At 46.4% G+C, this 23,619-nt stretch overlaps 1 protein-coding gene across 1 annotated transcript in view; it reads right to left on the bottom strand.

Annotated features, from left to right (window-relative positions):
• The window catches only part of MICAL2 (microtubule associated monooxygenase, calponin and LIM domain containing 2), a 217,942-nt gene that overhangs the window by 153,411 nt on the left and 40,912 nt on the right, over window positions 1-23,619 (bottom strand). Inside the window, exon 3 of the mRNA XM_061201468.1 lies at window positions 15,044-15,384. Coding sequence (XP_061057451.1) covers window positions 15,044-15,307 — 264 coding nt within the window. The 5' untranslated portion in view covers window positions 15,308-15,384. The remainder of the gene's footprint in view (window positions 1-15,043; window positions 15,385-23,619) is intronic.

Raw genomic sequence — 23,619 nt, 5'->3', positions numbered from 1 at the left:
CTGAACAGGGTAAATATTACCTTCATTCTACAGATTAGAAAATTTTGGTTTCAAAGTTGAATCTTAAAGTAAATTGGACACATCTACCTACTACATGTCAAGTTTCTGGATTATTAAAATTGGAGAGATTGCAAAGCAGGCTGTTAAAAACTATTTTACTTGAAACCCTATTTTGAATCTGTGTAAAGAAAACAAAATAAATTAGATACTAAATCTGATATAAGGCTGCGAGTGCCATCCTTAATCCAAAATTTCAAACTATTACATCCATCAAAAGAGCTTCATGGTATCAGCATATTAACTGAGACCCTCTAATAAGCAAACATTTAAATGTGAAGTTCTAAAATCATCAGTTCATAAATACTAAGTAACGCTGTTGTCTATCTTAAATATTTCAGGTAAAATTTCTTTTGAAAATAAAGGTAAGAATAATGTCTGAGCCATCTCTGTATCCTTAACACCCAATACTAAGTGTGAAGAAATGATGTGGTTGGAGACATAATGGATTTTACATCTTTCCGAGGGTCACTGTCTGTCTGTATTGAAGTCCTCAAACAAAGGTCAAACAACTGGCAACAACATATGGGACTGCTGGTTTTGAACATTCTTGCATTCTTCCATTTACCACTGTGAAATTCCAGGCAAGTCCTTTATTCCAATTAAGCATCTGTTTCCTCCTCTGGAAAGTAGGGATGATCATGCCAGCCCGTATTACCCCACAGAGTTACTGTGAGAATCCAATGAGATACTGGATGTAAAATTGCTTTGCAAGCAGAAGAGCTTTGTAGCATTGTGATGTACAGCTAAATTCTAATGAAGGATGTCATTAGATATGATCTGGAGCCCCAGAGTAAATCTATTAGGGAAAAAGACAAGAGGCTCCTACAGCACAAGAAGGCAGCATAAATCCATGCCACCACACCTGTCGCTGAGTTCAGCAGCAGAAAAAAGGTCAATGATGTGCTCTTTATGGAAAAGCTTCCTGCCAAGAAAATATGAAAAAACAGGCAGAGTTTGGACCTGTCAATACTCAGGTTTACAATTCCTTGCAAAGGAACATAACCTACATTCTCCCCTCCCTCAAGGACCAGGGGTCATGGGCTACACCTAGGCGCCTCTCTAAGGAGAAGAGTTTCAGGGAGATAGTGATCTACCATGTCCAGTGTCTGGAAGAGGTCAAGTAGACAAGGATGCAAAAGCAGCTATAGTCTTGGCTAACTCTTAGGCCCCTGGTGACCCCGAAAAAAGCATTTCTACCGGCACAGTAGAATGAAGCCACAGAGGGTTGGGAGTGAGAGGGAGGTGAAGCCAGGGAGCAAGGAGTACAGAGATTATCTTGCTCATGAATGTGGTTGAGAAGAAGGAAAGAAGAAACAGAGCTGATGACAGTGGTTTTCCTGTGAAGTAGGACAGCTGCTTAAAGGGAAGGGGCTGAAAGGGAGAGAGGAAGATAAAGGCTGGGGACAACTTAGACAGAAAACTGGCTAGACTTTCTTAAAAGGCTGTCCTGACAGCACTAAGATGCTCAGCACTGAGTTCTCACAACTTGGTACCAAGACCCTCCCGTCTCGGGCTCTGCTACTTTAGCGGAGTCCGGCAGCCTTGAGGATGGGGGCAGAGTGAATGCCAGATCTCCTAAGGCTGGGCTGACCTGAAGTCGGGCCTTTGAGAAGCTGCTGAACACGGCTACAAAGACAGAACACAGGTGCCAGGATGGGCAAGAAAGTGAAGGCCAGGGGAGGCTAGGCTGACAGATGGACAGAAAAGGGAGGAGTTGACTGAGGATGGAAACCCGGGTTGGCAACAGGTTTTGTGAGAGGGACACAGCGAGAGAAGCGGCAGTTCAGAGCTGTGGTTAGAGAGGAGCATTTCAAAGGAGGATTTAGGTGGAGCAGTCCCACGTGGTGGCAAACTCCGAGCTGTGACCCTGGGGATGGGTCGCCGAGCTGAAGGTGGGAGGTGGAAGTTGCTGGAGCCGCAGAGGCCGAGGCCTCTGAGGAGGGGGTGCTCTGTGGCTGGACTGCAGTGGCGGAATGCTGGCCAGAGGCAGGGTGCACAGGAGGCTGAGAGCAAGGAGGGAGTGTGGCCAGCATGGGGCATGTGAGAAGGGAGGTCTGGAACCCAAGGTAGGAGATGGGTTGATCAGACAGAACACCAGGCCAGCCTGGAGGAGGAACTGCAATGCAAGGCACCAGGGAGCCATGAATGTGAGCAAAGAGCCACAATCAGATACGTGCTTCGGAAGGACAACTCTGTGGGGGTCAGCAGCTGGACTGGACAGGAGGAAAAGGCAAAAGAAACTTCAGAGATGTGTCCTGCCATCACCTGGGTAAGAGATTGCTGCTTCCACCGAAGTGCAGGCAGTGGCAATGGAGAGAAGGGGATGGATATGAATAAAATTGCAAAGGAAGGTGCAGCAACTGGGGGAAGAAAGCAGATGGGAGTCCACGATGTTTGTAGGATTTGGAGCTTTCAGGATTTAGAGAAACAGAGGAAGAGAAGCATGTTTCAGAAAGAAGATGGTGAATGTGGTTTAAAGGTGTCCAACAGGCATTCTGAAGATGTCTTAAGGGACCTCACTGGGGTCATGGGGCTCAAGAGACAGGTAAGGGCCACAGATACAAAAGTAGAGAGTCGTCTTCATGGCCGGGGGGAGCGGTGACAGCTGAGTGTAGCTGAGATTTCCCCCAGAAAGCACACTCAGCAGAAGCAAAAGGAGTCAAAGACAAGCCCTTGGAGGACACTGAGTACATACAGCGAAAAAGGAGAAAGAACATGAAGATGACTTTAAAAAATGTGTCCAAAAAGTTGTGTCACAAATCCAATAGGAGAGGAGGTAATTAACAGCTACCAGGCACTTTAAATGCTTTATGTGCATTTGGCATATAACCTTCATTCCAGCCCTATAATTATTATTATTCCCATTTCACAGATGAACAAACAGAGGCTCCAAGAGGCAAGGTCATACTACTTAGCAAGCAGTGGAGCTGGTGTTCAAAGAGAGAATAAAACCTAAACTTGTTAGAATGGACTACATGAAAGGTCTTTCAGTGATCTGCCTCCTGTCTCCCTACCCCCCAACCTTACCTCCTACCATGGTCCCCCCTGCTCACTCCCCTCCAGGCCCCTCTTGGCTGCCTCTTCCAGCTGGCCGAGAGCTTTCTCACCTCAGGGCCTTTGCACTTGCTGTCCTCGCTGAACATGCTCTTTACCAGCTGGCTGCTTCTTACTCAGAGATCTCAGCTTAAATGTCACCTCCCAGCCACTCTGTCTAGAATCAACTCCCCTCCCCTGGTTCTTTCTATCATAATACCCTATTTATGACCTTCTTGGGATGACATGATAAAATTATCTTTGTCTGTTTCTGTTCTCCCTGGACCAGATGGAAAGCTCCACAAGTGCAGGGGCCTTCTCTGCTGTCACCCTCCTCTGGTGCCCAGAGGACTGGCACTTGGATAGCAGTCACTAAATCAGTGAGAAAAGAGTAAATTAAGGAATCGACTCCTTCTTGCATAGTGTTAGGTGCTGCGGATATTCGGGAGGATTTTTTCCCTTCCAGGAAGACTTCCAATGGGAATAACCCTGTTTGGGCAGCAAGGCTGGTCTCAGCCTGTCCCTAATCTGCTGGCCTGTGGTGAAAGAGCAAGCAGCTCTTCTAAGACAGGATGAGCAGAGGATGCAATAAATTCCTTAGGCCTGAGAGAGCTGTTATTCACAGAGGGAGAGACTCTAGTCGACCTTTCCTTTCTTCATCTCCAAGGTTTTGCAAGTCCTTCCGTGAGGAAGTCAGATCATGTGACTCTGCTTAACCACCTCCAGTGGCCGACATCTCATTCAGAGTAAAAGACAAAGTTTTTCCAGTTGTTCCAAGGCCCATGCGATCTGGATCCACTCCCTTCCTGGACCCGTGTCTTACCACCCCAGCCTGACTCCTTCTAGTTGCATGGGTCTCCTTGCTGTCTGGAGAATATACTGAGCACGTTCGCTTGTCAGCATCTCTACGCCTGTTGCTGTTCCCTTTGTCTAGAATTCTCCTCCCTCTAAGAGCCACATGCTCATGCCTCACTTCCTTAAGGTCTCTGCTCAAATGTCACCGTCTCACAGAAGCCTATCTAGGGCATCCGATATAAAACAGTAACCCACCTCTGGTCGGGGCACCCACATTGCCCTCACCTTGATTTTTCTCCCTAGCAGTTTACCACCAACACACACACACACACACACACAGAGGTATGCACACTCAGGCCATGTATATTTATTTGTCGTCTCTCACTAAGAATGTAAACTCCAAGAAGGCAGGAATTTTATCTGCTCTCTTTACTGCTGTATCCCTGGTGCCTGGCATGTAGTAGACATTCCAAATGATTTTTTGAATGAATTAATAACTGTGAACAATATAACTCAGGGATGGCAATTTTAAAAATAAGAGTAAGTGGAAACAGTTTGGTGGTTCCTCAAAAAGTTAAACACAGAATTACCATATAACTTAGCAATTCCACTTCTAGGTATATGCCCCGAAGAACTGAAAACAGGAACTTCAGCTGATACTGTATACCAAGGTTCATGGCAGCATTATTCACAATAGCCAAAAGGAGGAAACAACCCAAGTGTCCAGAGAGGGATGAATGGATAAACAAAACGTGGTATGTACATACAGCAAAATATTATTCAGCCTTGAAAAGGAAGGAAATTCTGACACATGCTACAACATGGATGAACCTTGACGACATTATGCTAAGTGAAATAAACCAGTCACAAAAGGACAAATATGTATGATTCCACTTATATAAGGTACCTAGAGTAGCCAAATTCACAGGGACAGAAAGTAGAATGGTGCTTGACAGGGGCTTGGGGGAGGAGAGAGTAGGAAATTATTGTTTAATGGGTAGAGTTTCAGTTTGGATGATGAAAAAAGTCTGGGAGGTGGATGGTGTGTTGGCTGCACAACAGTGTAAATGTACACTGAACTGTATACTGAAAAATGGTTAAAATGGTAAATTTAATGTTATATATTTTACCACAATTAAAAAATAAACCCAGACTCAATTCAGTTAGTGGAAAACTAAGTATGACTGAAATAAGTTGGACATGTAAATCTACCTTTTTAGCTGTAAATATTATGAAATCTAAATACAGATTAAGTACTTCTGATTAAAGCTTAGCATCCAAATTGAGATGTACTAACAGGGTAAATATACACCAGATTTCGAAGTCTTAGTACAAAAATCTAAAATATCCTATTAATAACTTTCATAGTGATTATATATCAAATATTTTTGATAAATTGAGTTAAATAAAACATATTACTAAAATTGGAAAAAAGAAAGGAATAAAGTTCTGATACTTGCTACCACTTGGATGAACCTTGAAAACACTATGCTAAGTGAAATAAACCAGATACAAAAAGACAAATATGATCCCACTTACATGAAATATCTAGAATAGGAAAATTTATAGAGACAGAAAGGAGATCAGAGGTTACCAGGGGCTAGGGAGAAGGGGGCGGGGACTGGAGAGTTATTACTTTGGGTACAGAGGTTCTAACCGGGGCAGTGAAAAATTTTGGAAATAGAAAATGGTGATGGTTGTATAACATTGAGAATGTAATTAATGCCACTGATTTATATACTTTAAAATGGTTAAAATGGCAAATTTTATGTCATACATATTTTACCACAGTAAAAAAAGGAAAACATTAGGAATACCAAAGAGAGAAACAGAGACAGAGGCAGAGAGAGAGAAAAAGAGAGAGGGAGAGAGAGGGAGAAAATGGAAAACATCACTTTCTTAAAGCAGAGAGAACAATGCACAGCTGCATGGTAAACATCGGCATGCTAACTAGAAGGGGTAAAGGAACTTCCCTGGACTTCTGCAGATTTGGACATAAAAGAATTTTCCCAGGTATGTTCCTTAGATTTAGACAGCTCTCTCTGAAGAAAGGATCTGAGAATAAAAATCTTCCCACTGCTGAATTCCCATTGATGAACCTTTGGTGATAGCTCGCTACCCTATATCTCTTAAGACCACGACGCATAAGAGGAGGTGTGGGATATGCCAGGTGGCAGTGAAATACGTTCCATACAGCTGAAGGCTCTGAAGTTAAAACACGTTCAGGTTTTCTTCCCAAGAAGCTGCATAGAAGTTTAAGGTAAATAGTTTTTTATGTAATATAATTTTATAATACAAAAAAGAATTCGTGTATATACTATTAAATTTACAACTTACTCCCCTTAAATATACACGTCTATAACTATACATGTTCTATAATACACTATCTATAACTATACATGTTCTACAATACACTATTTGCATTGGTGTATATGTTAAACATGTTATAGAGAGAGCTGGTAGCTCATAGCTGATCATCCTATATCAACTGAGGTCTGTGTGGCCTCCCACCTCTGTCTCTTGCAAAACTCACTGGCTGAAAGGCGAAGCAGGAAAAGACTCAGCTGCTTGAACCCACAGGCATCTGGTTCTCTTGTACACAGTTTGACTTCTTCTGCCCAATCCTGCTTCCCTCCCCCATTCCTTTCACAGGTATTGATTACTAATGAACATCTTGCACCCCAAACACCTTCTACGCATCTGCTTCTGAAGAACTCAACCCGTGACAAATATGTCCTATTCGTTAGTTAGTTACTATTCTAGGGGCTGGAAAATCAGCAGAGACTATAAAGACAAAAACTCCTGCCCCCAAGGAGCTTATATTTTAATGGGGTTTCTGGAAACACTTTTGTGTATGTGATAAAGCAATGTATGAAGCTAAAGCAGCCCCTTCTACATTCTTCCTGCCTCAAAACCAGACATGATGGCTGGAGCTGCAGCAGCCATCTTGTGACTACAAGGTGACAAGTATGAGGAAAAGCCTAGAGCTGCACTATCCAATTCAACAGCCATTAGTCACATGAGACTACTGAGGATTTCAAACGTGGCTAATCTGAATTGAGCTGAGCTGTAAAACACATAGAATTTCAGAGACTTAATACCAAAAGACTGTAAAATAGCTCAGTAATAATTTTATATATTGACTACCTGCTGAAATAATAATATTGTGGATATATTATGTTAAATGAAAAATATTATTAAAATCAATTTCACCATTTCTTTGTACTTTTTAAAATGTAGGTACTAGAAAATTTTTAATTACATATGTAGCTCACCTTATATTTCTATTGGACAGCACTGGCCCAGAGAATCACAGGGAACATAGCCATTGAATTTCCAGTCACCACCTTTCTCCTGACATCTGGTTAAAAAATGAGCCCCTATTTGTTTAAGTCTCCGCAGTTGAGTTTTCAGTTACCTGCAGCTGAGTGCAATCCTTTCTGATTCAGAGGGGAGAACAAACTAAGTGCTGGGCCCAGTGAATTGCCCAGGAGCTTCCCTGTGGCAGGAAGGCCGAACTCAGCCTGGTACCCCACCTGGTTGATAGGAGATAGATACATTCACACTAAGTGGAAAAATCCCCTGCCATGGAATATACTGATCTCCAAGATATTTTTTATTATGAAAAATAAGCAAAGCCCAGCAAGAGCCTCCAATGAGCAGGAAGGAGGGAAGCCAAGAGACCTTCCAGTCTGGGAAGCAGAGCATGAAACTGCTTCATGGTTTCCTCTTGCCCTGCCCAGTGGTACACATTAATTTGCATAATCCTGGCCAGAGATTCCCTAAGGCCTTCTGCAACCCTGGGTGGGCCAGGAACTGTGAGAGGTTTTTCTTTTTTCGCCAAGAAAAAGGAGGCCCAGCCCTTCAGCCTCACAGGCCTACAGGTCGGTTTCCCTTTCCCCCTTGAAAGCTCCATGAACAGCCAGATGCTAGTCAAGGCGCAGACCAGGCTGTGGTCCTCATCCCACACCACAGGGAGAGGATGCTCACGAGCAATGGTCAGACGCAAATCTGCACAGACGTTTGAATAAGGAAATAAGGGGCTGGCTGGTCCCGGCTTCTGTAACCCCACTATCAGGGCTTGGAAATACCAGGACTCACTCAGTACAGCTCCAGAAAGAACTACATATGTTAATAGTATGCTATTTGTATTGCTCCAGAAAGAAGCCTCTTGAGCTACACAGTTCATTCATTTAGTCCCTGAACACCCTCCCTGTGTCAAGCCCTGTGCTGGGTGCTTCAGACCCAAAGGTGAGCCAGACATGGTCCCTGTCCTCAGGGAGTTCACGATGAGTGGGAAAGTGGCCAAAAAAGCAGTCAATGAGGGATACCGATCAGCAAGGTAGTGGTAGGACCAGAGTCTGGGAGCCCATGGGGGCACCAAACCCAACTGGGGATGAAATAAGAGAAGGGGGATGTAGAAAGGCTGTCAGGGCAGGCTCCCTGGAGGAGGTGATACTAGTTTAAATTGAATCATAAAGAGAAAAAGTTAGCTAGGTCAGGAAGGTACCCCTGTTCAGCACAAAGAGTACAGATCCTCCGTGGACCAGGGCTCTAAAAGCTCCCACTATTAGATGAAGTTTTGAAGAGGAAAGCATACACTTGTATTTGTTCTTCTTTTAAAGAGCATTCACCTTGTACAGAGAAAGCAAACTTCTTAATGAAACCACGTATGTGAAACTATAAAGCACTATGCAAATGTTGGGCAGTAACAGTAATGAAATAGTTGTGATTGTGATTGTTACAGGGGCGGCAGCAGTCCCTACCATATGGCTACCAAACTGCTCTTTACTCAGTGGCCCCATTCAAGGCCACCCAGCCCAGACTCCAGGACTCGGAGGGTGTCCATCCCAAAGCCCACTCAGCCAAGCTAAGGAAATCCAAGAAGGCAACATCCCAGGGCTCTTCTTATCACTCTCCTGCACTATTTTTGGGAGTGTCTACTGCAAGAACCTCCAGGAACGAGAACTTGACAATGCCTATAACATTGTCAATGCAATGCACACACCCTTGGACTCCGAAATGTTCACAATCTATCCCGTAGACATGCTTTCATGTGCATACGAAGTGTGTATGAGGAAGTGTACTGCAGTACTGTTTAAGACAGCAATAGACTGGAAACAACCTAAGCAGTTAAATAAATTGTGATGGAACCATAAAATATCAAGCCTTAAAAAGCCATGAAAATAATAAAAGGGTTAGATTCCCCACGTACTGATATAAAACAATCTCCAATATATATTTTTGAGTGAAAAAAAGGTGCACAACAAATATGTAAAAATTTTTCCCATTAAATAAGAGAAAGGGGGATGCACACATTCATATGCTTGCATGCACATATGCACACACACGCATGCACACACGTGTAAAGACTTTCAGGAAGGGTGCACGGGAAATGGCACAGTGGATGCCTCTAGGGAGGAGACTTGGTGGCCTGGGGAAAGGCACTTCCTTTCACAGTATATTTTCTTCTCCTGCTTGAATCATTTTTTTTATCATGAGCATGCATTTCTTTTTTAATTAAAGAAAACAAATTAGTTTGTTCTTAAAAAGACAAAGAAGTCTTTATTTATAAATGTACTTGTAAAATGAACCAGTGAACCCAGATTAACCACGTCCTATGAAGACAGCCAAAAAAGAATTTTTTCATCTCGGTTTAATATTGTTGGGAATTGATTTCCTCAAGCTCACATGGCATGTTCAGTGCACGCACTCACGCAAACTCCACACACTTCGTGTGGAGCTGTGGTGACAAGTGTAGTGATTCACTAGGCTTGCAGATGTGCCTAGTGAAACAGCGCCCGAGTCCACCATCAGGTAAGCGGACAGATCCAGAGTTTATGGCAGCTTTTTTTTTTTTTTTGAAACTTATTTATTTTATTTATTTATTTTTGGCTGCATTGGGTCTTTGTTGCTGCGCATAGGCTTTCTCTAGTTGCGGCGAGCAGGGGCTACTCTTCGTTGCGCTGCACGGGCCTCTCATTGAGGTGGCTTCTCTTGTTGCAGAGCACGGGCTCTAGGCACGTGGGCTTCAGTAGTTGCGGCACGCGGGCATCGGTAGTTGTGGCTCACGGGCTCTAGAGCGCAGGCTCAGAAGTTGTGGCGCACGGGCTTAGTTGCTCCGCGGCACGTGGGATCTTCCCGGACCAGGGCTCGAACCCATGTCCCCTTCCACCGGCAGGCACATTCTTAACCACTGCGCCACCCGGGAAGTCCTATGGCAGCTTTTTGTTCAACTAGTACAGAAGGTCACACCACAGGGACCATCCTCTACTCTGTCGGTTATGCCTGCAACTGTCCATATTAGGCAAAGCGGTGCTAGACATTTCCCAGCCAGTGCAGCATAGCCTGGCTTTGAGGGCCCTGGTGGGTGATTTCAGAGGTGGGGAATGTCAGATAGGTTTATCTAGGCTGGGAGATAGTGGCCTTCCCTCCCAGCTTCACCCCTCCCTCCCTCCTTGCTCCTGCTGTGCTCTGCTCATGAAGCTCGGGAACCACATAATGAGTTGGGCCGCAAGCACTACGGGGCCTGGGTTACCCACCACTGGGGAGCCAGTGCAGACACAAAGACAGGCAAAGGTCACATTCAAGTGCAGAAGGTGTGGCGTGACCCTGCTGGATGTTCACAAAACACAAACATTTCCTTCTCACAGGATAACCCAAGAGTTTTCATTATATAGGCTGGCCCCATGGCTGCTGGTGACAGGAGCCCATGAGTCATTTCCTGCAAGCAGGTTTTTATGGCAATGATGTACAAATGCCTCCTGGTCTGAACTGGTTACCTGTGATTACTGAGCTACCCCCTGGAGGGTGGGAGAAAGAACCCTGGATTGAGAATCGGGGGCTCATCCTCAATGACCCTCCACGTCCTCTGTTTGACCGAGGGACCCTCTCTTCACAATCTGGCCCCAGGAGGCCTTTCTGGTCTCCTGCCATTCATCCATTCTGTTCTCTCTGGCTCTCATGCTCTCCCTGCTTCCCTCTCTCCACAGGTACCTTCATTCCCATTCCATGAGTAATGTACTCTTACCAGAATATGTTTCTCTGCCTTATGTTCCCTCTAGCTGTTCCTTCAGTAAAGCAAGTCAAACACCTACTCGTCTGTCAAGCCCCAAATCATACCTCCTCTTGCAGGAAGCATTCCCAGACTACCCCAGTCGCTCTTCTGTACTCCTGCAGAACAGTGTATACAACTCTCTCATAGCATTTAGGATATTAATGATAATAATGGTTAAACATTTACTGATCACTTATTATGTACTAGGCGGCATTCTAAACACTTTACAAAGATTACCTTATTTAATCCTCACAGTAACTCCATGAAGGAAGTACCATTATTATCCTCATTTTACAGAGATGGCTACTGAGGATCAGGGATTTCGGTAACTTGCCCAAGGCCGCAGAGCTATTAAGTGGCTGTCTTGTGCCTAGACAAGTGCCTGGCACATAGTAGCTGCTCAATAATCATTCACCTCATAAATGATTAAGTGAATAAATACAGAAATGATGACACTTCTGTCCTCTCTATAGAAAGCTCAAGTGAGAACCACTTCTTATTAAGCTTTCAAACCATTTCCTCTGTCAAATACCTACTAATGTATAGGGTATTGGAAATACCTAATGAATGAATGAACGAAACACTATATGAGGAAACCAATAAACAGAATCCAAATCTTGGCAATGCTTCCCGCTAGCTTCAACCAAATAGCTTCAGGTTCCTGGGCCCCCTGCTTGTCATCTGTCAAATGCAGAGATTGTACACAACATTCTTTCAAGTTCCTCCTAGCATTAAAGGTACATATAAAATAAATGAGCAGACTCCATGACTTTGTGACGATGGTAATTCCCAGGCCAAATTATGTATTGTATTTTCTTCAGGGCTGTTTTCCCCAGGAACATTACACAATTGGATGTGGCATTTGATCCGGGTACTACCCTAATTCAGAGCCAATATCAGTCCTGAAAGAGTTTCTTTGGCTTGCTCCTTGGTTCACTCCTTTCTTATCCAAACAGATCACACCCAGGGAAAGAATTATTAAGTGCCTGGCAAAACCCTCATAAATAATAATCAATAACGAACACTGATCCCAAGTTAGATTATGCAGCTGGCACCTAGGCCACTGCTCTAGGGACCCTGCAGGTCCTCCTCCCTGTCCCCTGGCACCTGTACCAGAGGTCATCTTCTCCAAACAGTTCCTGGTCACCAATCTCCCCCTGCCATCACCACTAACACACACACACACACACACACAGTCCTGCTGGCATGAGGGAGCAGACAGGGCTCATAGCACCTGGAAGGGGCTGATTAATGCTTGTGAATCTCTGAGGCCCAGATCCACTCCAGATGGTGCCGAGATGCATCCACATCAGTGCAAAGGTGGGAGCTCTGGCTGCATTTCATTCATTCCCACTCTACCTGTGGCTAAGCAGGAGCTTGGCTATATGCCTGGTACCTGACACGCCTGTGTTACACAGCTTAGTGTTAATGATGAACCACGTACACAGTAACGCCCAGCACTTCTTGTTTGGCTAACGCTTGACGACGTAAACTAGTACACCAAAGGATAAACCTAAACGAGGTGTGTGAGCAAGACAGTGTCTGTTCATGTCGGAAAAGAGTGAGGACGATGTTCTGTTTTGCTTGACTCACAACCAGGAGCGCCAGGCTCTCAGAGCGAGCACCAGCCAACCACATGACTCCAACATGGAGAGGCCTGTTCCATAACCAGAAAGCAAACAAGCAGTCACCCGTCAGGTAGAGGACACCTGCTGTTTGTCTATCTCCCACCTCCACGTCCCTGGGGACCTGTTCCTCCCTCAGGTCAATCATGTGATGTTTATAAGGGCTGCCAAAGGCAGTGGTCAGCTCCTCTGGCTTTGGCCACAATAACTGGCCCAGAGGTGAGCCAGTTGAAATCCTTCCCTGAGATTTTTTTCCATACCGAGCAGGAAGAGAAAGATTCTGGTCTTTTGGGTCACAGAGCTACAAAGATATGAACGAGAGGCTAGCATCATGAAGAAAATCTGTCTGCAGGAGGGAAGAATGAAGCCAAAACAGGGCAAAGCATCTAAGAGAGATGGAAGGAGAGAGGATGGGAAAGACTTTGAGTGTCTGGACCTTCCTGTTTATACGAGTTAATCACTTCCCTCATTTCCCTGTTTTGTTTAGGTTAGTTTGAGTTTCTGAAACATGAGGATAAAGTAGCCTAACACAGTCACAACCATCCGTAGAGTGCATTTTCAAATGTATCTTCTACACTTTAGGATCCAAGTAGTTTTTATGGGATGGGTTACCACATTTCAAATGTCTTTGTTCCTCCTCCTGAGAAAGGTGTATAAATTCCTGGGCAAGAACCACTCTTACCCAGCATCACTAACTAAAGACAGTCCTTTTCCTTTGTATCTTAGGCATCAACGATGACCTGCCAACCACAGGATGTAAGGACTCTTCCACTTCAAGCCATCAAAGCTTATAAAATAGGGGCTGGCCAGACAGACCAGGCAACCGGCTAGTGATTTCTGAAAGGACATCTTCATGGTGGTCAACCCTCCATTCCATCCCTCCGCTGGCCGACTCCCTCCAAAGGTCTGTCTTCAGATCACCAAGAGAGTCCCTCAGCAGCTAGAAATTGTTGGGTGTATGGTGCAATGCATTTGCTGATACAATAAGAGCTCTGAAAATCTTCCTTGAGAAAACATATTGCACCCCAGCCACCTGACTTCTATGGGTTATTTTAAAAGAAAACCACCATATACAATTACTGAAAAGGGTGAAGCTTTGAAAGTTAAAAGCTTCCCCCTCCTGGAACTCTGAAGAGCTGCCCAGTGAACCATGAACCATGAAGTTACAACTAGGAAAGGAGGTACTGGGCAGGGGTGGCACTTAGGATACTGGCCCCACCTCCCACCCCCCCTTTTTTCTTTAATGCTTCCCTCTCCTCTGTGTAAGGCCGAAGCTTGGCAGGTTATGGGCAGGCCCTTCCTGGATGGCTAATATGCTCTGGGCTAAGGCGACTGGGCTGCTTCAGCCTGATGGAATGCTTGCCTGTGCTCCAAACGGTCTGTGCGTCCCAGGCTCAGAGGAGCCTGGCAGCTGTCTCCCCGGGGGCAAGGGAAAGCGGCGTATCCCACGGTGGACTCAACGGCTCCACATCACCAAAACAAAAACACAACAGTCCTGATCTCTATGGAGAGTTCAATCCTCTTGTCTAGGATTGGCACTGACTAGAATTCCAAGGGCTCTGGCTGAGCTACCTCCTGTGAGGTCTAAATACAGCTCGCTCGCTTTTAACCTAAACATACAGCCTGGACCAATGCCCAGGGCTGACAGCCCCCAGGGAAGTCTTGACTTCTGGCTGCCCATTTGGGGATGGGTGATGCAGAGCTATCAGAGATGTGATGTGCTGGGCAGCCCCACGTTCACCGATGTCGCCTACGGCCACTCAATGGGGAGTGACCAGCTTGTGGAGGGTTAACTGTGAGTGGGACCCTGAGCAGAGGAAGGGGGTGGGGAGCTGGAGAATGCGGAGATGTGAAGAGGAAGAGACAGAGAGGGAGGAAAAGACAGTAAAGACCAAAGACCTATTTCTTAGCCAACTAAAGTCAGGGAGCTTTCTAAAATGTTTGCTCCCAAGGCGACACAACTCTAATTATGCCTCTCTAGGGAATTTAGGGCCTAAGCCCGAGAATCGGAGAGACCAAGGTTGCCTTCTTATTATGTAACTTTGGGCAAGGTAACTGACTTCTCAGATTTCAAATCTCTTAAATGATCCAAAGGACTACTGTGCTGTTCAACAAGACCACGTACAGAATGCACCTGGCCCAAAGATGCTACCTGGTAAATAGTAGCTACTAGAAGAAGTAGTGGTAGTAGTAATAGTAGAAACAGGATAACATCAAGCATGCCTTCATTTTCTTGGCCTTGGGAAGGACACAAGAAGAGCTGTGAGGCCACCATGATAAGATAGAAGCCCCCAACCAGGATAAGCTGTTCATATACAGACAAAGGCAACCTTCAGCTGAGCCAAACAATAAAACACATCCACACCCACTAAGAACCTTATAATGGCAAAATGGCAACAGTTTCCTAATCTCCCAACAAGCCAACCCACATGCCCCACAGGGTAAGAAGCATCCATGCTGGAGTTTCCCTTACCTTGGTGTTCATACAAGACTTCCCTCGCTTATACTCTTTGTGGGACCCACGCTTGTCCAGTTTGTACCACAGGGCCTTGGCCTTCCAGGTGGTCACCTTGGACTTGAGCTTGGAATAAAAGTTTCTGTGGTCCAGAGGGTCTAGGTCCAGGTGCCGTGTGAGGATGTTGAAGGCCTGGAGGGTGCCTTTGCACGTGGAAGCCTGGACAAAGTTCTCGAAAACCTGCCCGGCCTGGGCCTGCTTCTCGTCCTCGTTTTCCCCCATGTTTCAGGAGCCACGTAGAGCAGTGGTGTGGAGAGGATGGAGGAGAACACCATGAAGTACCTGGAGAAACGTCACACCTGCAAAGGCAGGCAGAGGCAGAGGTGAGCTTCGTGGATGAGGGTAAAGTGGGGAGAAGGTGCGGAGAGGTAAAAATACAATTCCTTTAAGATACTAACATACTAAACATAACACTTAATACTAAACATACATAATCCATAGGAGAGGTATAATCATACCTTCTAACCTGGCAATGCTGCCTTGCTGGCAATCTCTCTCCCCAACACTCCATTCCCCTGGCTGGCTGAAAAGAACTACACATTGCCAAAGATATATCCTGGCTGATGTCAATATTACCTGGCCAATCTTGCTATGAGCAGTGGTTCTGGAAGTAGTAACTAGCAAAAGGAAAACAAACAAAACCCAGAAAGGCACACTAGATTCAGCACTGTTGAAAACCTATAGTTCTTGGTGCCATAAATTGGTTGATTAATGTTAACGTAACCTAATCACATGACATGAGTGCACAGCCCCCAAAAAGCAAAGCACATGCCACCCTAGATTTCATGACCACCATCCCACCTATCCTTAGACACCACACTTTTAAGCCTTCCTTCGTTAGTTACCAGAAGGCGGGTCTTTCCCTTCTACAGACAGCAAACGGCAACTTGTCAAACTTTCTCTCCATTCCTAGTATCTGCTAGAAGCACAGCATCCACCGCAGTCAGACATACAGAAAGAGAGAGAGACACGTGGGTCTCCTCCTGATGCACAAAAGGAGCCTGTGCTTTGTAAGCCCAAGCTGGGAGCTATTTGGAACAAGTGCTTAGGTTGAAGGAAGGAAAAACGCGATGGAGGTTCATTCACAGTACAAAAATAGCTTGCCTGGGTTTTGGCCATCGTCCTTCTCTGCACCACTCTAACCTCAGGCATTTTCTTAGGAAAGTCATTTAAGTTTCAAAGGAACAAAAATAAATTACAGCTGATTTTCCAAAGCACTAGTTATTTTTCCAGAATCCAAAGCTAGTGCAAGAAGATAAGTGTGAAGGAGCTGGGGCTGGCCCAGCGGTCAGGAGGGCTTGAGGGGGTCTGTAAACGCATACCAAGCTCCCCCAGACAGAGGCCTGGCAGGGGGAGGTCAGCAAACAGAGACAAAGCCCTCGGGCTGGGCAGCTTCCCACTCTCCAGACCGAAATGCCATTGTGGGTGCATTTGGATTGCAGGCTGGCTTTATAAAACTGAAAGCAGAGAATGGTGTTTATCTTCTTCCTTAATCTTTTACTCATTCATTCAGCAATAACTACTGGTGCCTTAGCAAGGGCCACGCGTCACCCTAGATGTTGGGGATACAGAGACGGAGCCTAGTGAGGAAGGCAGGCCCGTAAATAGTTGATTACAAGACAACCAGGCCAGCGCTTGTAAAAAATGAACACAGCACGTGGAAGCCCAAAGAAGGTGTTAAACAGAGCCTGGAGGAGTCCAGAGGAGCCACAAGAGGGAAATGCCAAAATGCTACAATTTTAGGAACGAGGTGGTTTTCACTAGAAGACTGGGGAATGGACCATATGAAGGCATGAGTCTGGAAAGAGCCAGCACAGCTGCAGAATGACAGCAAGTTCAAGGTGTCGGGAGTTCAGGAGTGGTGACCAGGTGTGGTGGGGTGTCTGGGGCAGACCGCAGAGGGGGCCTGGCTTCTCCAGAGGGCCGTGGGGCTCAGGAGACAGAGCAGCGGGGTGAGACAAGCCTTTGGGAAGATGAGATGGCCGGGGTGGACTGGGGAAGGAGGCAGCTGAGGGGCTGCCCAGCACGATGAGGAAAGAAGCTGGGAGAGCAGGGGAAAGAAAAGCACACACATGCGTGTCATGTGGCAGCCTGGCTGGGCACCACCTGTGAGGGGCCGACAAGCTCTCCAGGCAGCCAGATACTGATGGGTGCAGCGGCACGGGCTACAGCATAGGACCCTTCCCTCCCATCTCTCTTCCCCCAAGAGCTTCCAACGGGCCTGGCACCAGGCTCGGCCGAAGGGAGAACAGTACGTTCCCTGCTCCAGGCCCAGCCAAGCTCCACTCTGCAGACAGGACTCCGTCCTCTAGTCTCCTCAACTCAACAAATTCAACCAACTTGGAAAGCTGGCACCAAAAGACACGGATTCCCTGCAGCATGATCAGTCGGCTCCTTTAACGTCTGCAGTGCTCACGTTGGCATCACTCACATAAACTTTGCCTCTTGCACATGGAGAAAGTCTCAACTTTCCCCATGTGCAAGACTCGCCACCCAGAGAGCATAAACAGAGAACAAGACTCGTTTGCTTTTCAGAGCATATTAACATCCTCTGTTTTTATCTATCTTTGGAACCACTTCTATGCCCGGGATTGAACAAGGGCTGCAGTAGCTGAATGACAACTGTAAAGCTACTTGAGTTGCACTGGAATCCTCCAGTCCTTTCTGACGATGGGCAGGTGGTGCAGAGAAAAACCACAGGCTTTGGGGCTCTTGAAACCTGGGTCCAAGGCTCAGCTTGGCCCCTCGCTGCCCACCTGGCTTCACACAAGCCATGTAAGCTCTGAGCCTCAGCGGCTTCTTTTGTATGAGAGCTTGCCGAGTTGCTGTGGAGTGAGAGATTCGTGAGTGATGGCAGAGCCTGGCCCTAGGAGCACCAGGGTGATGTGATGTATGCTGAAGCCATCACCTGGGGCAGATTTGAAGCTGGGGAAGGCACTAGTTTGAAAAAAGAGTTTTGTAAATCAACTCTCCAAGTCGCCAACTCCTCCTTGTCTAAAATGGTGAACCGTTTTGAGTCATCAAGCCAGACCCGACTCCCAGAGAATAATTTATAAACTGGAAGAACCTGACTCCTCCCAACCCCTCAGCCGCCTCCCCTCCTCCCCCAAAAGAAAAATGAACAACTTAATTTTAGGGCCCCAAGGGAAAAAGACAAAGTGGTGCTGAGGGCCCTGGGTGGGTGTGAGAGCTCCAGGAACTAGCTCTTATCTGGAGTGAGATATGGGAAGGTGGAGGGAGATGGCTGGACAGAAGAAGATAAGCCCTGCCTGGGACTGTGCCCGCGCAGCCCGTGCCAGGCTTGGCCCTGCCTCCCTGCCATCTAAAGGGTTTAGTCTCAACCTTTAAAACCGCTTTCCAATTGAAGTCAGAGACCTTAGAAATAACTCTGACACCCATGCAGAGTAGGTCTCCTCACAGAAAAGCATCCAGATATTTGGAGTCTGGCAAACCTGGGTGTGAGTCTGGTCTCACGCACTCGCTAGCCGTGTGACCCTCGGCACGTTATCTAGTCTATCTCAGCCTGTCTTCTCATCTGATCAGTGGAGATACCAATACTGGAGTCACAGGGGGGTAAATTCAATCATGTGGGTAATGTATTTAGCACCTAGTGACTCCATGATGACCAGCACTCATGACTATTTGTCAGATGGCTCAAACGTCATCAGACCAAAAGGAAGAGAAGAAGGAACATAATTATGACCACTGGTACTAGCTTCCCAGGTCAAGCAATTATATATACTTTACAATTAGAGGCCATGGGCTTTCTATACAGAAGATCTGGTTTCAAATCCACTTCCTAACTGTGTAGCCTTGGACAACTCCACTTCCAAGTTTTAAGTTCCTCATATGAAAAGTGGGGAACCTCATATGAGGAAATTTGGGTAATGAACTGAAAACATCCATGGTACAAGGTAGTTTTGTGAGTGAACTAGAAAGACTGATTTAGAAGGACTCCCCTGAGTCCGAGTCCCAGCTTCCAGAAACTGGAGTGTAGTATTTTGCTGGATACCCCTCTCTTTCCCTAAAAGAAGAAGGTCAAGGATTAGTTAAATCAGAGGATCCTGGGTAATAGCTCTCGTTAGCCTTCCTTGTCAATCACCACCCAGCTGTTGACTTTTTGGAGTTTGATATGAAATATAAATAAAACCAACTACTCAGAAATTTGAAAGGTATCTGCATTTTCTGGGAAGAAACAAGACGTGATGCTTTAGTTTCTAAGAATAGCCTTGAAGCAATTTGGTCTTTGCCAACTGGAGTCCCTTATTTGTGGTTCTGCCTATGTGACTTTATGAGTCACAAAGCAATTCCCTTTCCCTGCCTCTGGCTGTTACAAATTAGAACTCAGGGCCTCAGATCCCAGCACTGGTAATGGGCTCTTAGCCCATGACAACTGGGAGACAAGTTCAAGGTTTATGCAGAGCCCCTGAGTAGCTCTCAAAATGAGATATGAGCCTCCTTGGCCCAAGAGCTGCCAATGCACTCACATGTGGGACTCCCACCCTCTGCCTTTCCTGGGCCTCATCACCTGCCAAATGGCATCAAAGAGCGTGACCAGGCAGTGGATAAAACGGAGTTCTATAAAAACTTAAGGAGGGCTGGGAGGGACACTGGGCAGAACCTTCCCTCAAAGCAGCATGAGGTAAGCATAGCCCTCAACCCTACCCTGAAGGCTCACAGACATGTTTCAAGGTAAATGCAATCTAAAAACCAAACCCTCTCCTCATTTCCACTGCCAAGCCCCCCATTCAAACTTACCATCTCCCAGGTTAACCTCCCCAAAGGGCCATGGGGCAGGGCCCAGTTTCCACGGCAGTGAAATGGGGGTCTTCACCCCTGTGCACCCGCAGGTGGTTGGAAAGACTAAAAGCCCCCGGCTCTGTGCCTCGCACTCGGAAGACCCTGGGTCGTGGCTACTTGGATCTGACATCTGAGATGAGGCAGGAGGCAGCCAGGGCCAAGGCAGTGGGAAACGCCTCCCACGCTGCCTCTCTGCAGAGCCCAGCATGGGCAGAACACCTGGTTTACAGGTGATGTCTGCAAACATCACCCTCTCACCTGGCCCAGGGAGGCCTGGCTTTCCATCTACCAGGGCACGTGACACCAACTTGAACCTAAAAGGGCAACTCCCAGGGTTGGGAAGGGATCGAAAGGGCCACTTGTAATCTCCTTCCAGCCAGGGGTCCCAGCCTTCCCTCGGTCAACTCCCCGAGTGGAGCACGCACCACTTCCTGGGGCAGCCTGCCCCACCCTTGCCTCCTCTGGCTGGAAGAGAGCCTCGGTGAGATGATTCCTGTTAGCTGCTCTCCAGGGAGATCAATGCTGTCTCTCCAATAGCTCCTCCCCGCTCTTGGTTTTAGCCCTTGAGATCACCCACAGGAAGTCAAAGCCCTTTCCATGCAGGCTGAACTCACACAGGCAGTCTACTTACACATGCCATCTGGAGCCCCGACTGGAACGGCTAATGAAAACGCACCCAAGAGACGTACTGTGAAAGCCCACCCAAGTGCCCAGCCTGCAGCAGGGCCTGGACACTGCCCTCTGTCTACACTGGCCCAGGGTGGGGAGCTCAGGAAAGAGACTCCAGGGGCACTGCAGGCCCTGGCCTTCTGTGCTGCTCCTCCTCTGAGAGGCCAAGGCCATGTGGTCTTGCCCTTCCATCCCCAGCCCTCCCCTCTCTCTTTTTCAATAGTGACTTGACTCCACTGCTCTGGCTTGAAATGACCTCACACATTCCCACTTCCTCACCTCAGTCCGTTTCCTTGTGGAATCACTCACAGTAACAGATCCCAGGATGACCTGAGATCGACCCCCCCACCCCGAACCCATGAGTCAGAGACCCATATGCTGACCAGTCACAGTGCCAGGAAGGAGGCCAACATCACCAGGGGCACACGGCAGCCAGGCTCTTTCACATTATCCTATGGAGTCCTCACAAGAAGTCTATGGGGTAGGGTGATTCTCTCTCTCTCTCTCTCTCTCTCTCTGTTTCTACTCTGTAAGAAGCAAGGACTTTGGGGGTAGGGGGTAATTCCAGAACTTGCTCATCTCACTTTCCTTATGCAAGTATAAATTTGCCATGTGTGGCTGCCACGTGTGTGCGTGTGTTCACATACATGTATGCATATATATGAGTATGTGTATAAATGTATGTATATGTGTGTATATGTATTGCATATATGCATGTATATATGCATGCTTGTATGCATGTGTGTACACAAACACACACGTACAAATTTTTAAATTTTTCCATAATGATTTCTGGCCAGTGTCCCACATCTCTGCTTGTACTGCTAAGCCTGTCTTTAAGAACCTTCTAGGAGAAGCAAAGCCTTTGAGGTGGGCAGAACTCGGGCCTGGGCATGAGGAGACTGAGCCTCATCAGAACAGCGACCACCACACTGCTCGCTCACGGGTGCCAGACCCTGTCCCAGGTCCTTTACAGCCGTGATCTCATTCAACCATCCTTATTTGACTGAAGAGAAGGCAGATTCAGAGGGGTAAGTAACCCCCTCCATTTGCCAAGGTACCGAGTGGACATGCTGTAAAATGAGCCCAGTTCCATCTCACTTCAAAATCCATGCTCTTTGTCACTGATTGATATGAGCCATGGAGACGGAAATAATACGACCTGCTTTTTCTGAAGCCGCCGTGTCAATTAAATGGGTTAAGTTCTGTAGTCCCTGAAGTTCTTTCAGGCTCCGAGAGCCTGCAAACGTCAACAACGGGGTGTGGCTTCATAAGTTATGGTGCAACCAAACAATAAAGTATTAGGCAGTCCTTTAAAAATAATATTTATAAAGACATTTAATCCTTCGGGAAAATGCTTATGCCCTAAATCAGGGTGAAAAGAGCAGGATACAAATTCAAGTACTCGATATGATTCCAACTCCTTAGAGTAATATCTAAAGGAGAAAGGAAACAAGCCAAATGTGAACAGTGGTCGTGTGTGTGATGGTATTTCAGATGATTTATGTTTAGCTTTATACTTTTCTTTATTTCCAGATTTTCTACTGGAAGCACACACAGCTTTTATAACTCCCTCCTCTATATGCATTCCAAGTCCCAGAGTCTTCTCTCCCTGACTAGACTATCTTGGTCTCATGTATCTTCTCTTCCTCAGGCCTGTACGGCTGCAGCCACACTAGCAATGCCATCCTGTAAGAAGCCCTGACACTGCTAATCTAATGAACGGGTTTACATTCCAACAGGTGAGGGACGAGGTCCCCAAGGCTGCATTCCTGCCACACCTCTGCTCGCTAGACCACAGACCTTCAAGCCCAGTGAGGTAGGCCCCTTTCCCAAGAGCCATGCTGGGGAAGGGGGAAGATAACACCTCTGACACGATCTCAGCTATGCCCACAGACCCCTTGCCAGTGAACGCCACAAGAAAGACACCTGCCTACCTGGTTATAGGCCAGGACCTGACAAAATAACATACATCTCAGCATGCACACAAAGCCCATCTCACCACTAAAAACTCAGCAGCCCATTCTGCATATGCCCTAAATCACCTTCATGACCCACTGGCTACCTGGGAGTACTGTGAACTCCAAATTCCAATTTCCAGGAGGCCACCCTATCTCAAAACTAATGGGGGAGATACCTAGAATAAGCAAATTCATAGAGACAGAAAGTAGAAGGGTGGTTACCAGGGGCTGGGGGAAGAGGGAAATGGGAGTTATTGTTTAATGGGTACAGATTTTCAATTTGGGATGATGAAAAAGTTCTGGAGATAGATGGTGGTGATGGTTGCACAACCATGTGAATATACTTAATGCCACTGAATTCCAACATTTAAAAACGGTCATAATAGTAAATTTTGTCATGCATATTTTCCCACAATAAAAAAAATAAAATAAAATGCATTAAAAAAACAAACCATTGCCACCTTACAGTAGGAGGTGTCCAAGGCCAGAGTACAGAATTTGTGGCCTAATTAACAATGAAGCAAATTATCTAAAATACTTTTGAGCTAAAATGTAATAAAATAAATAGTGAAAGAATCTTGCTGTTTTTTTATTTGGCTCAATGGCATAATTTCTTGGTTTTTGTTTTTGTTTTTGTTTTTTTTGTAAGTCATCTGGGCTTCTCTCAGTCTTCCTTCCAAATCTCATTTGACTCCAGGAAGCCTTTGGAAGCTCAGCCCTGCCAAATTCCAATTTTTATCTCTTATTCTGCCTTCCCCAGGCCACCACCACCAATGCCGCCCCTCCCTCACCCAGCACCTGTAAAATCTGCTTCAACATCACAGGGAAGGTTGGGTAGGGGCTCCCTGGCCTCAGCTTTCAGCGCCTACCATCCCTTGCCTGGGGAGAACACTCCTGTGTTCTGACAGTCCCTAGACAGTGCAGCCAGCAGACTGCAGTTCCTTGAAAGCAGGGAGCATTCTTCCCTGCAGTGTACAGATTCCCTAAAAACTCCCCAAGGGCAGGTCCAGATCAGCCCAGATCTGTTGGACATGCCATCAGACTTGAACGAGGAGAAACAATGGCCGTGTAATTAGATAAGACTTCTGTCTCTCAAAATCAGAG

This window comes from Eubalaena glacialis, chromosome 10, assembly GCF_028564815.1.
Source record: "Eubalaena glacialis isolate mEubGla1 chromosome 10, mEubGla1.1.hap2.+ XY, whole genome shotgun sequence".
Taxonomy (NCBI): domain Eukaryota; kingdom Metazoa; phylum Chordata; class Mammalia; order Artiodactyla; family Balaenidae; genus Eubalaena; species Eubalaena glacialis.
The sequence above is the reverse complement of the archived record's forward strand: the minus strand, read 5'-3'. Positions and strand labels throughout refer to the sequence as shown.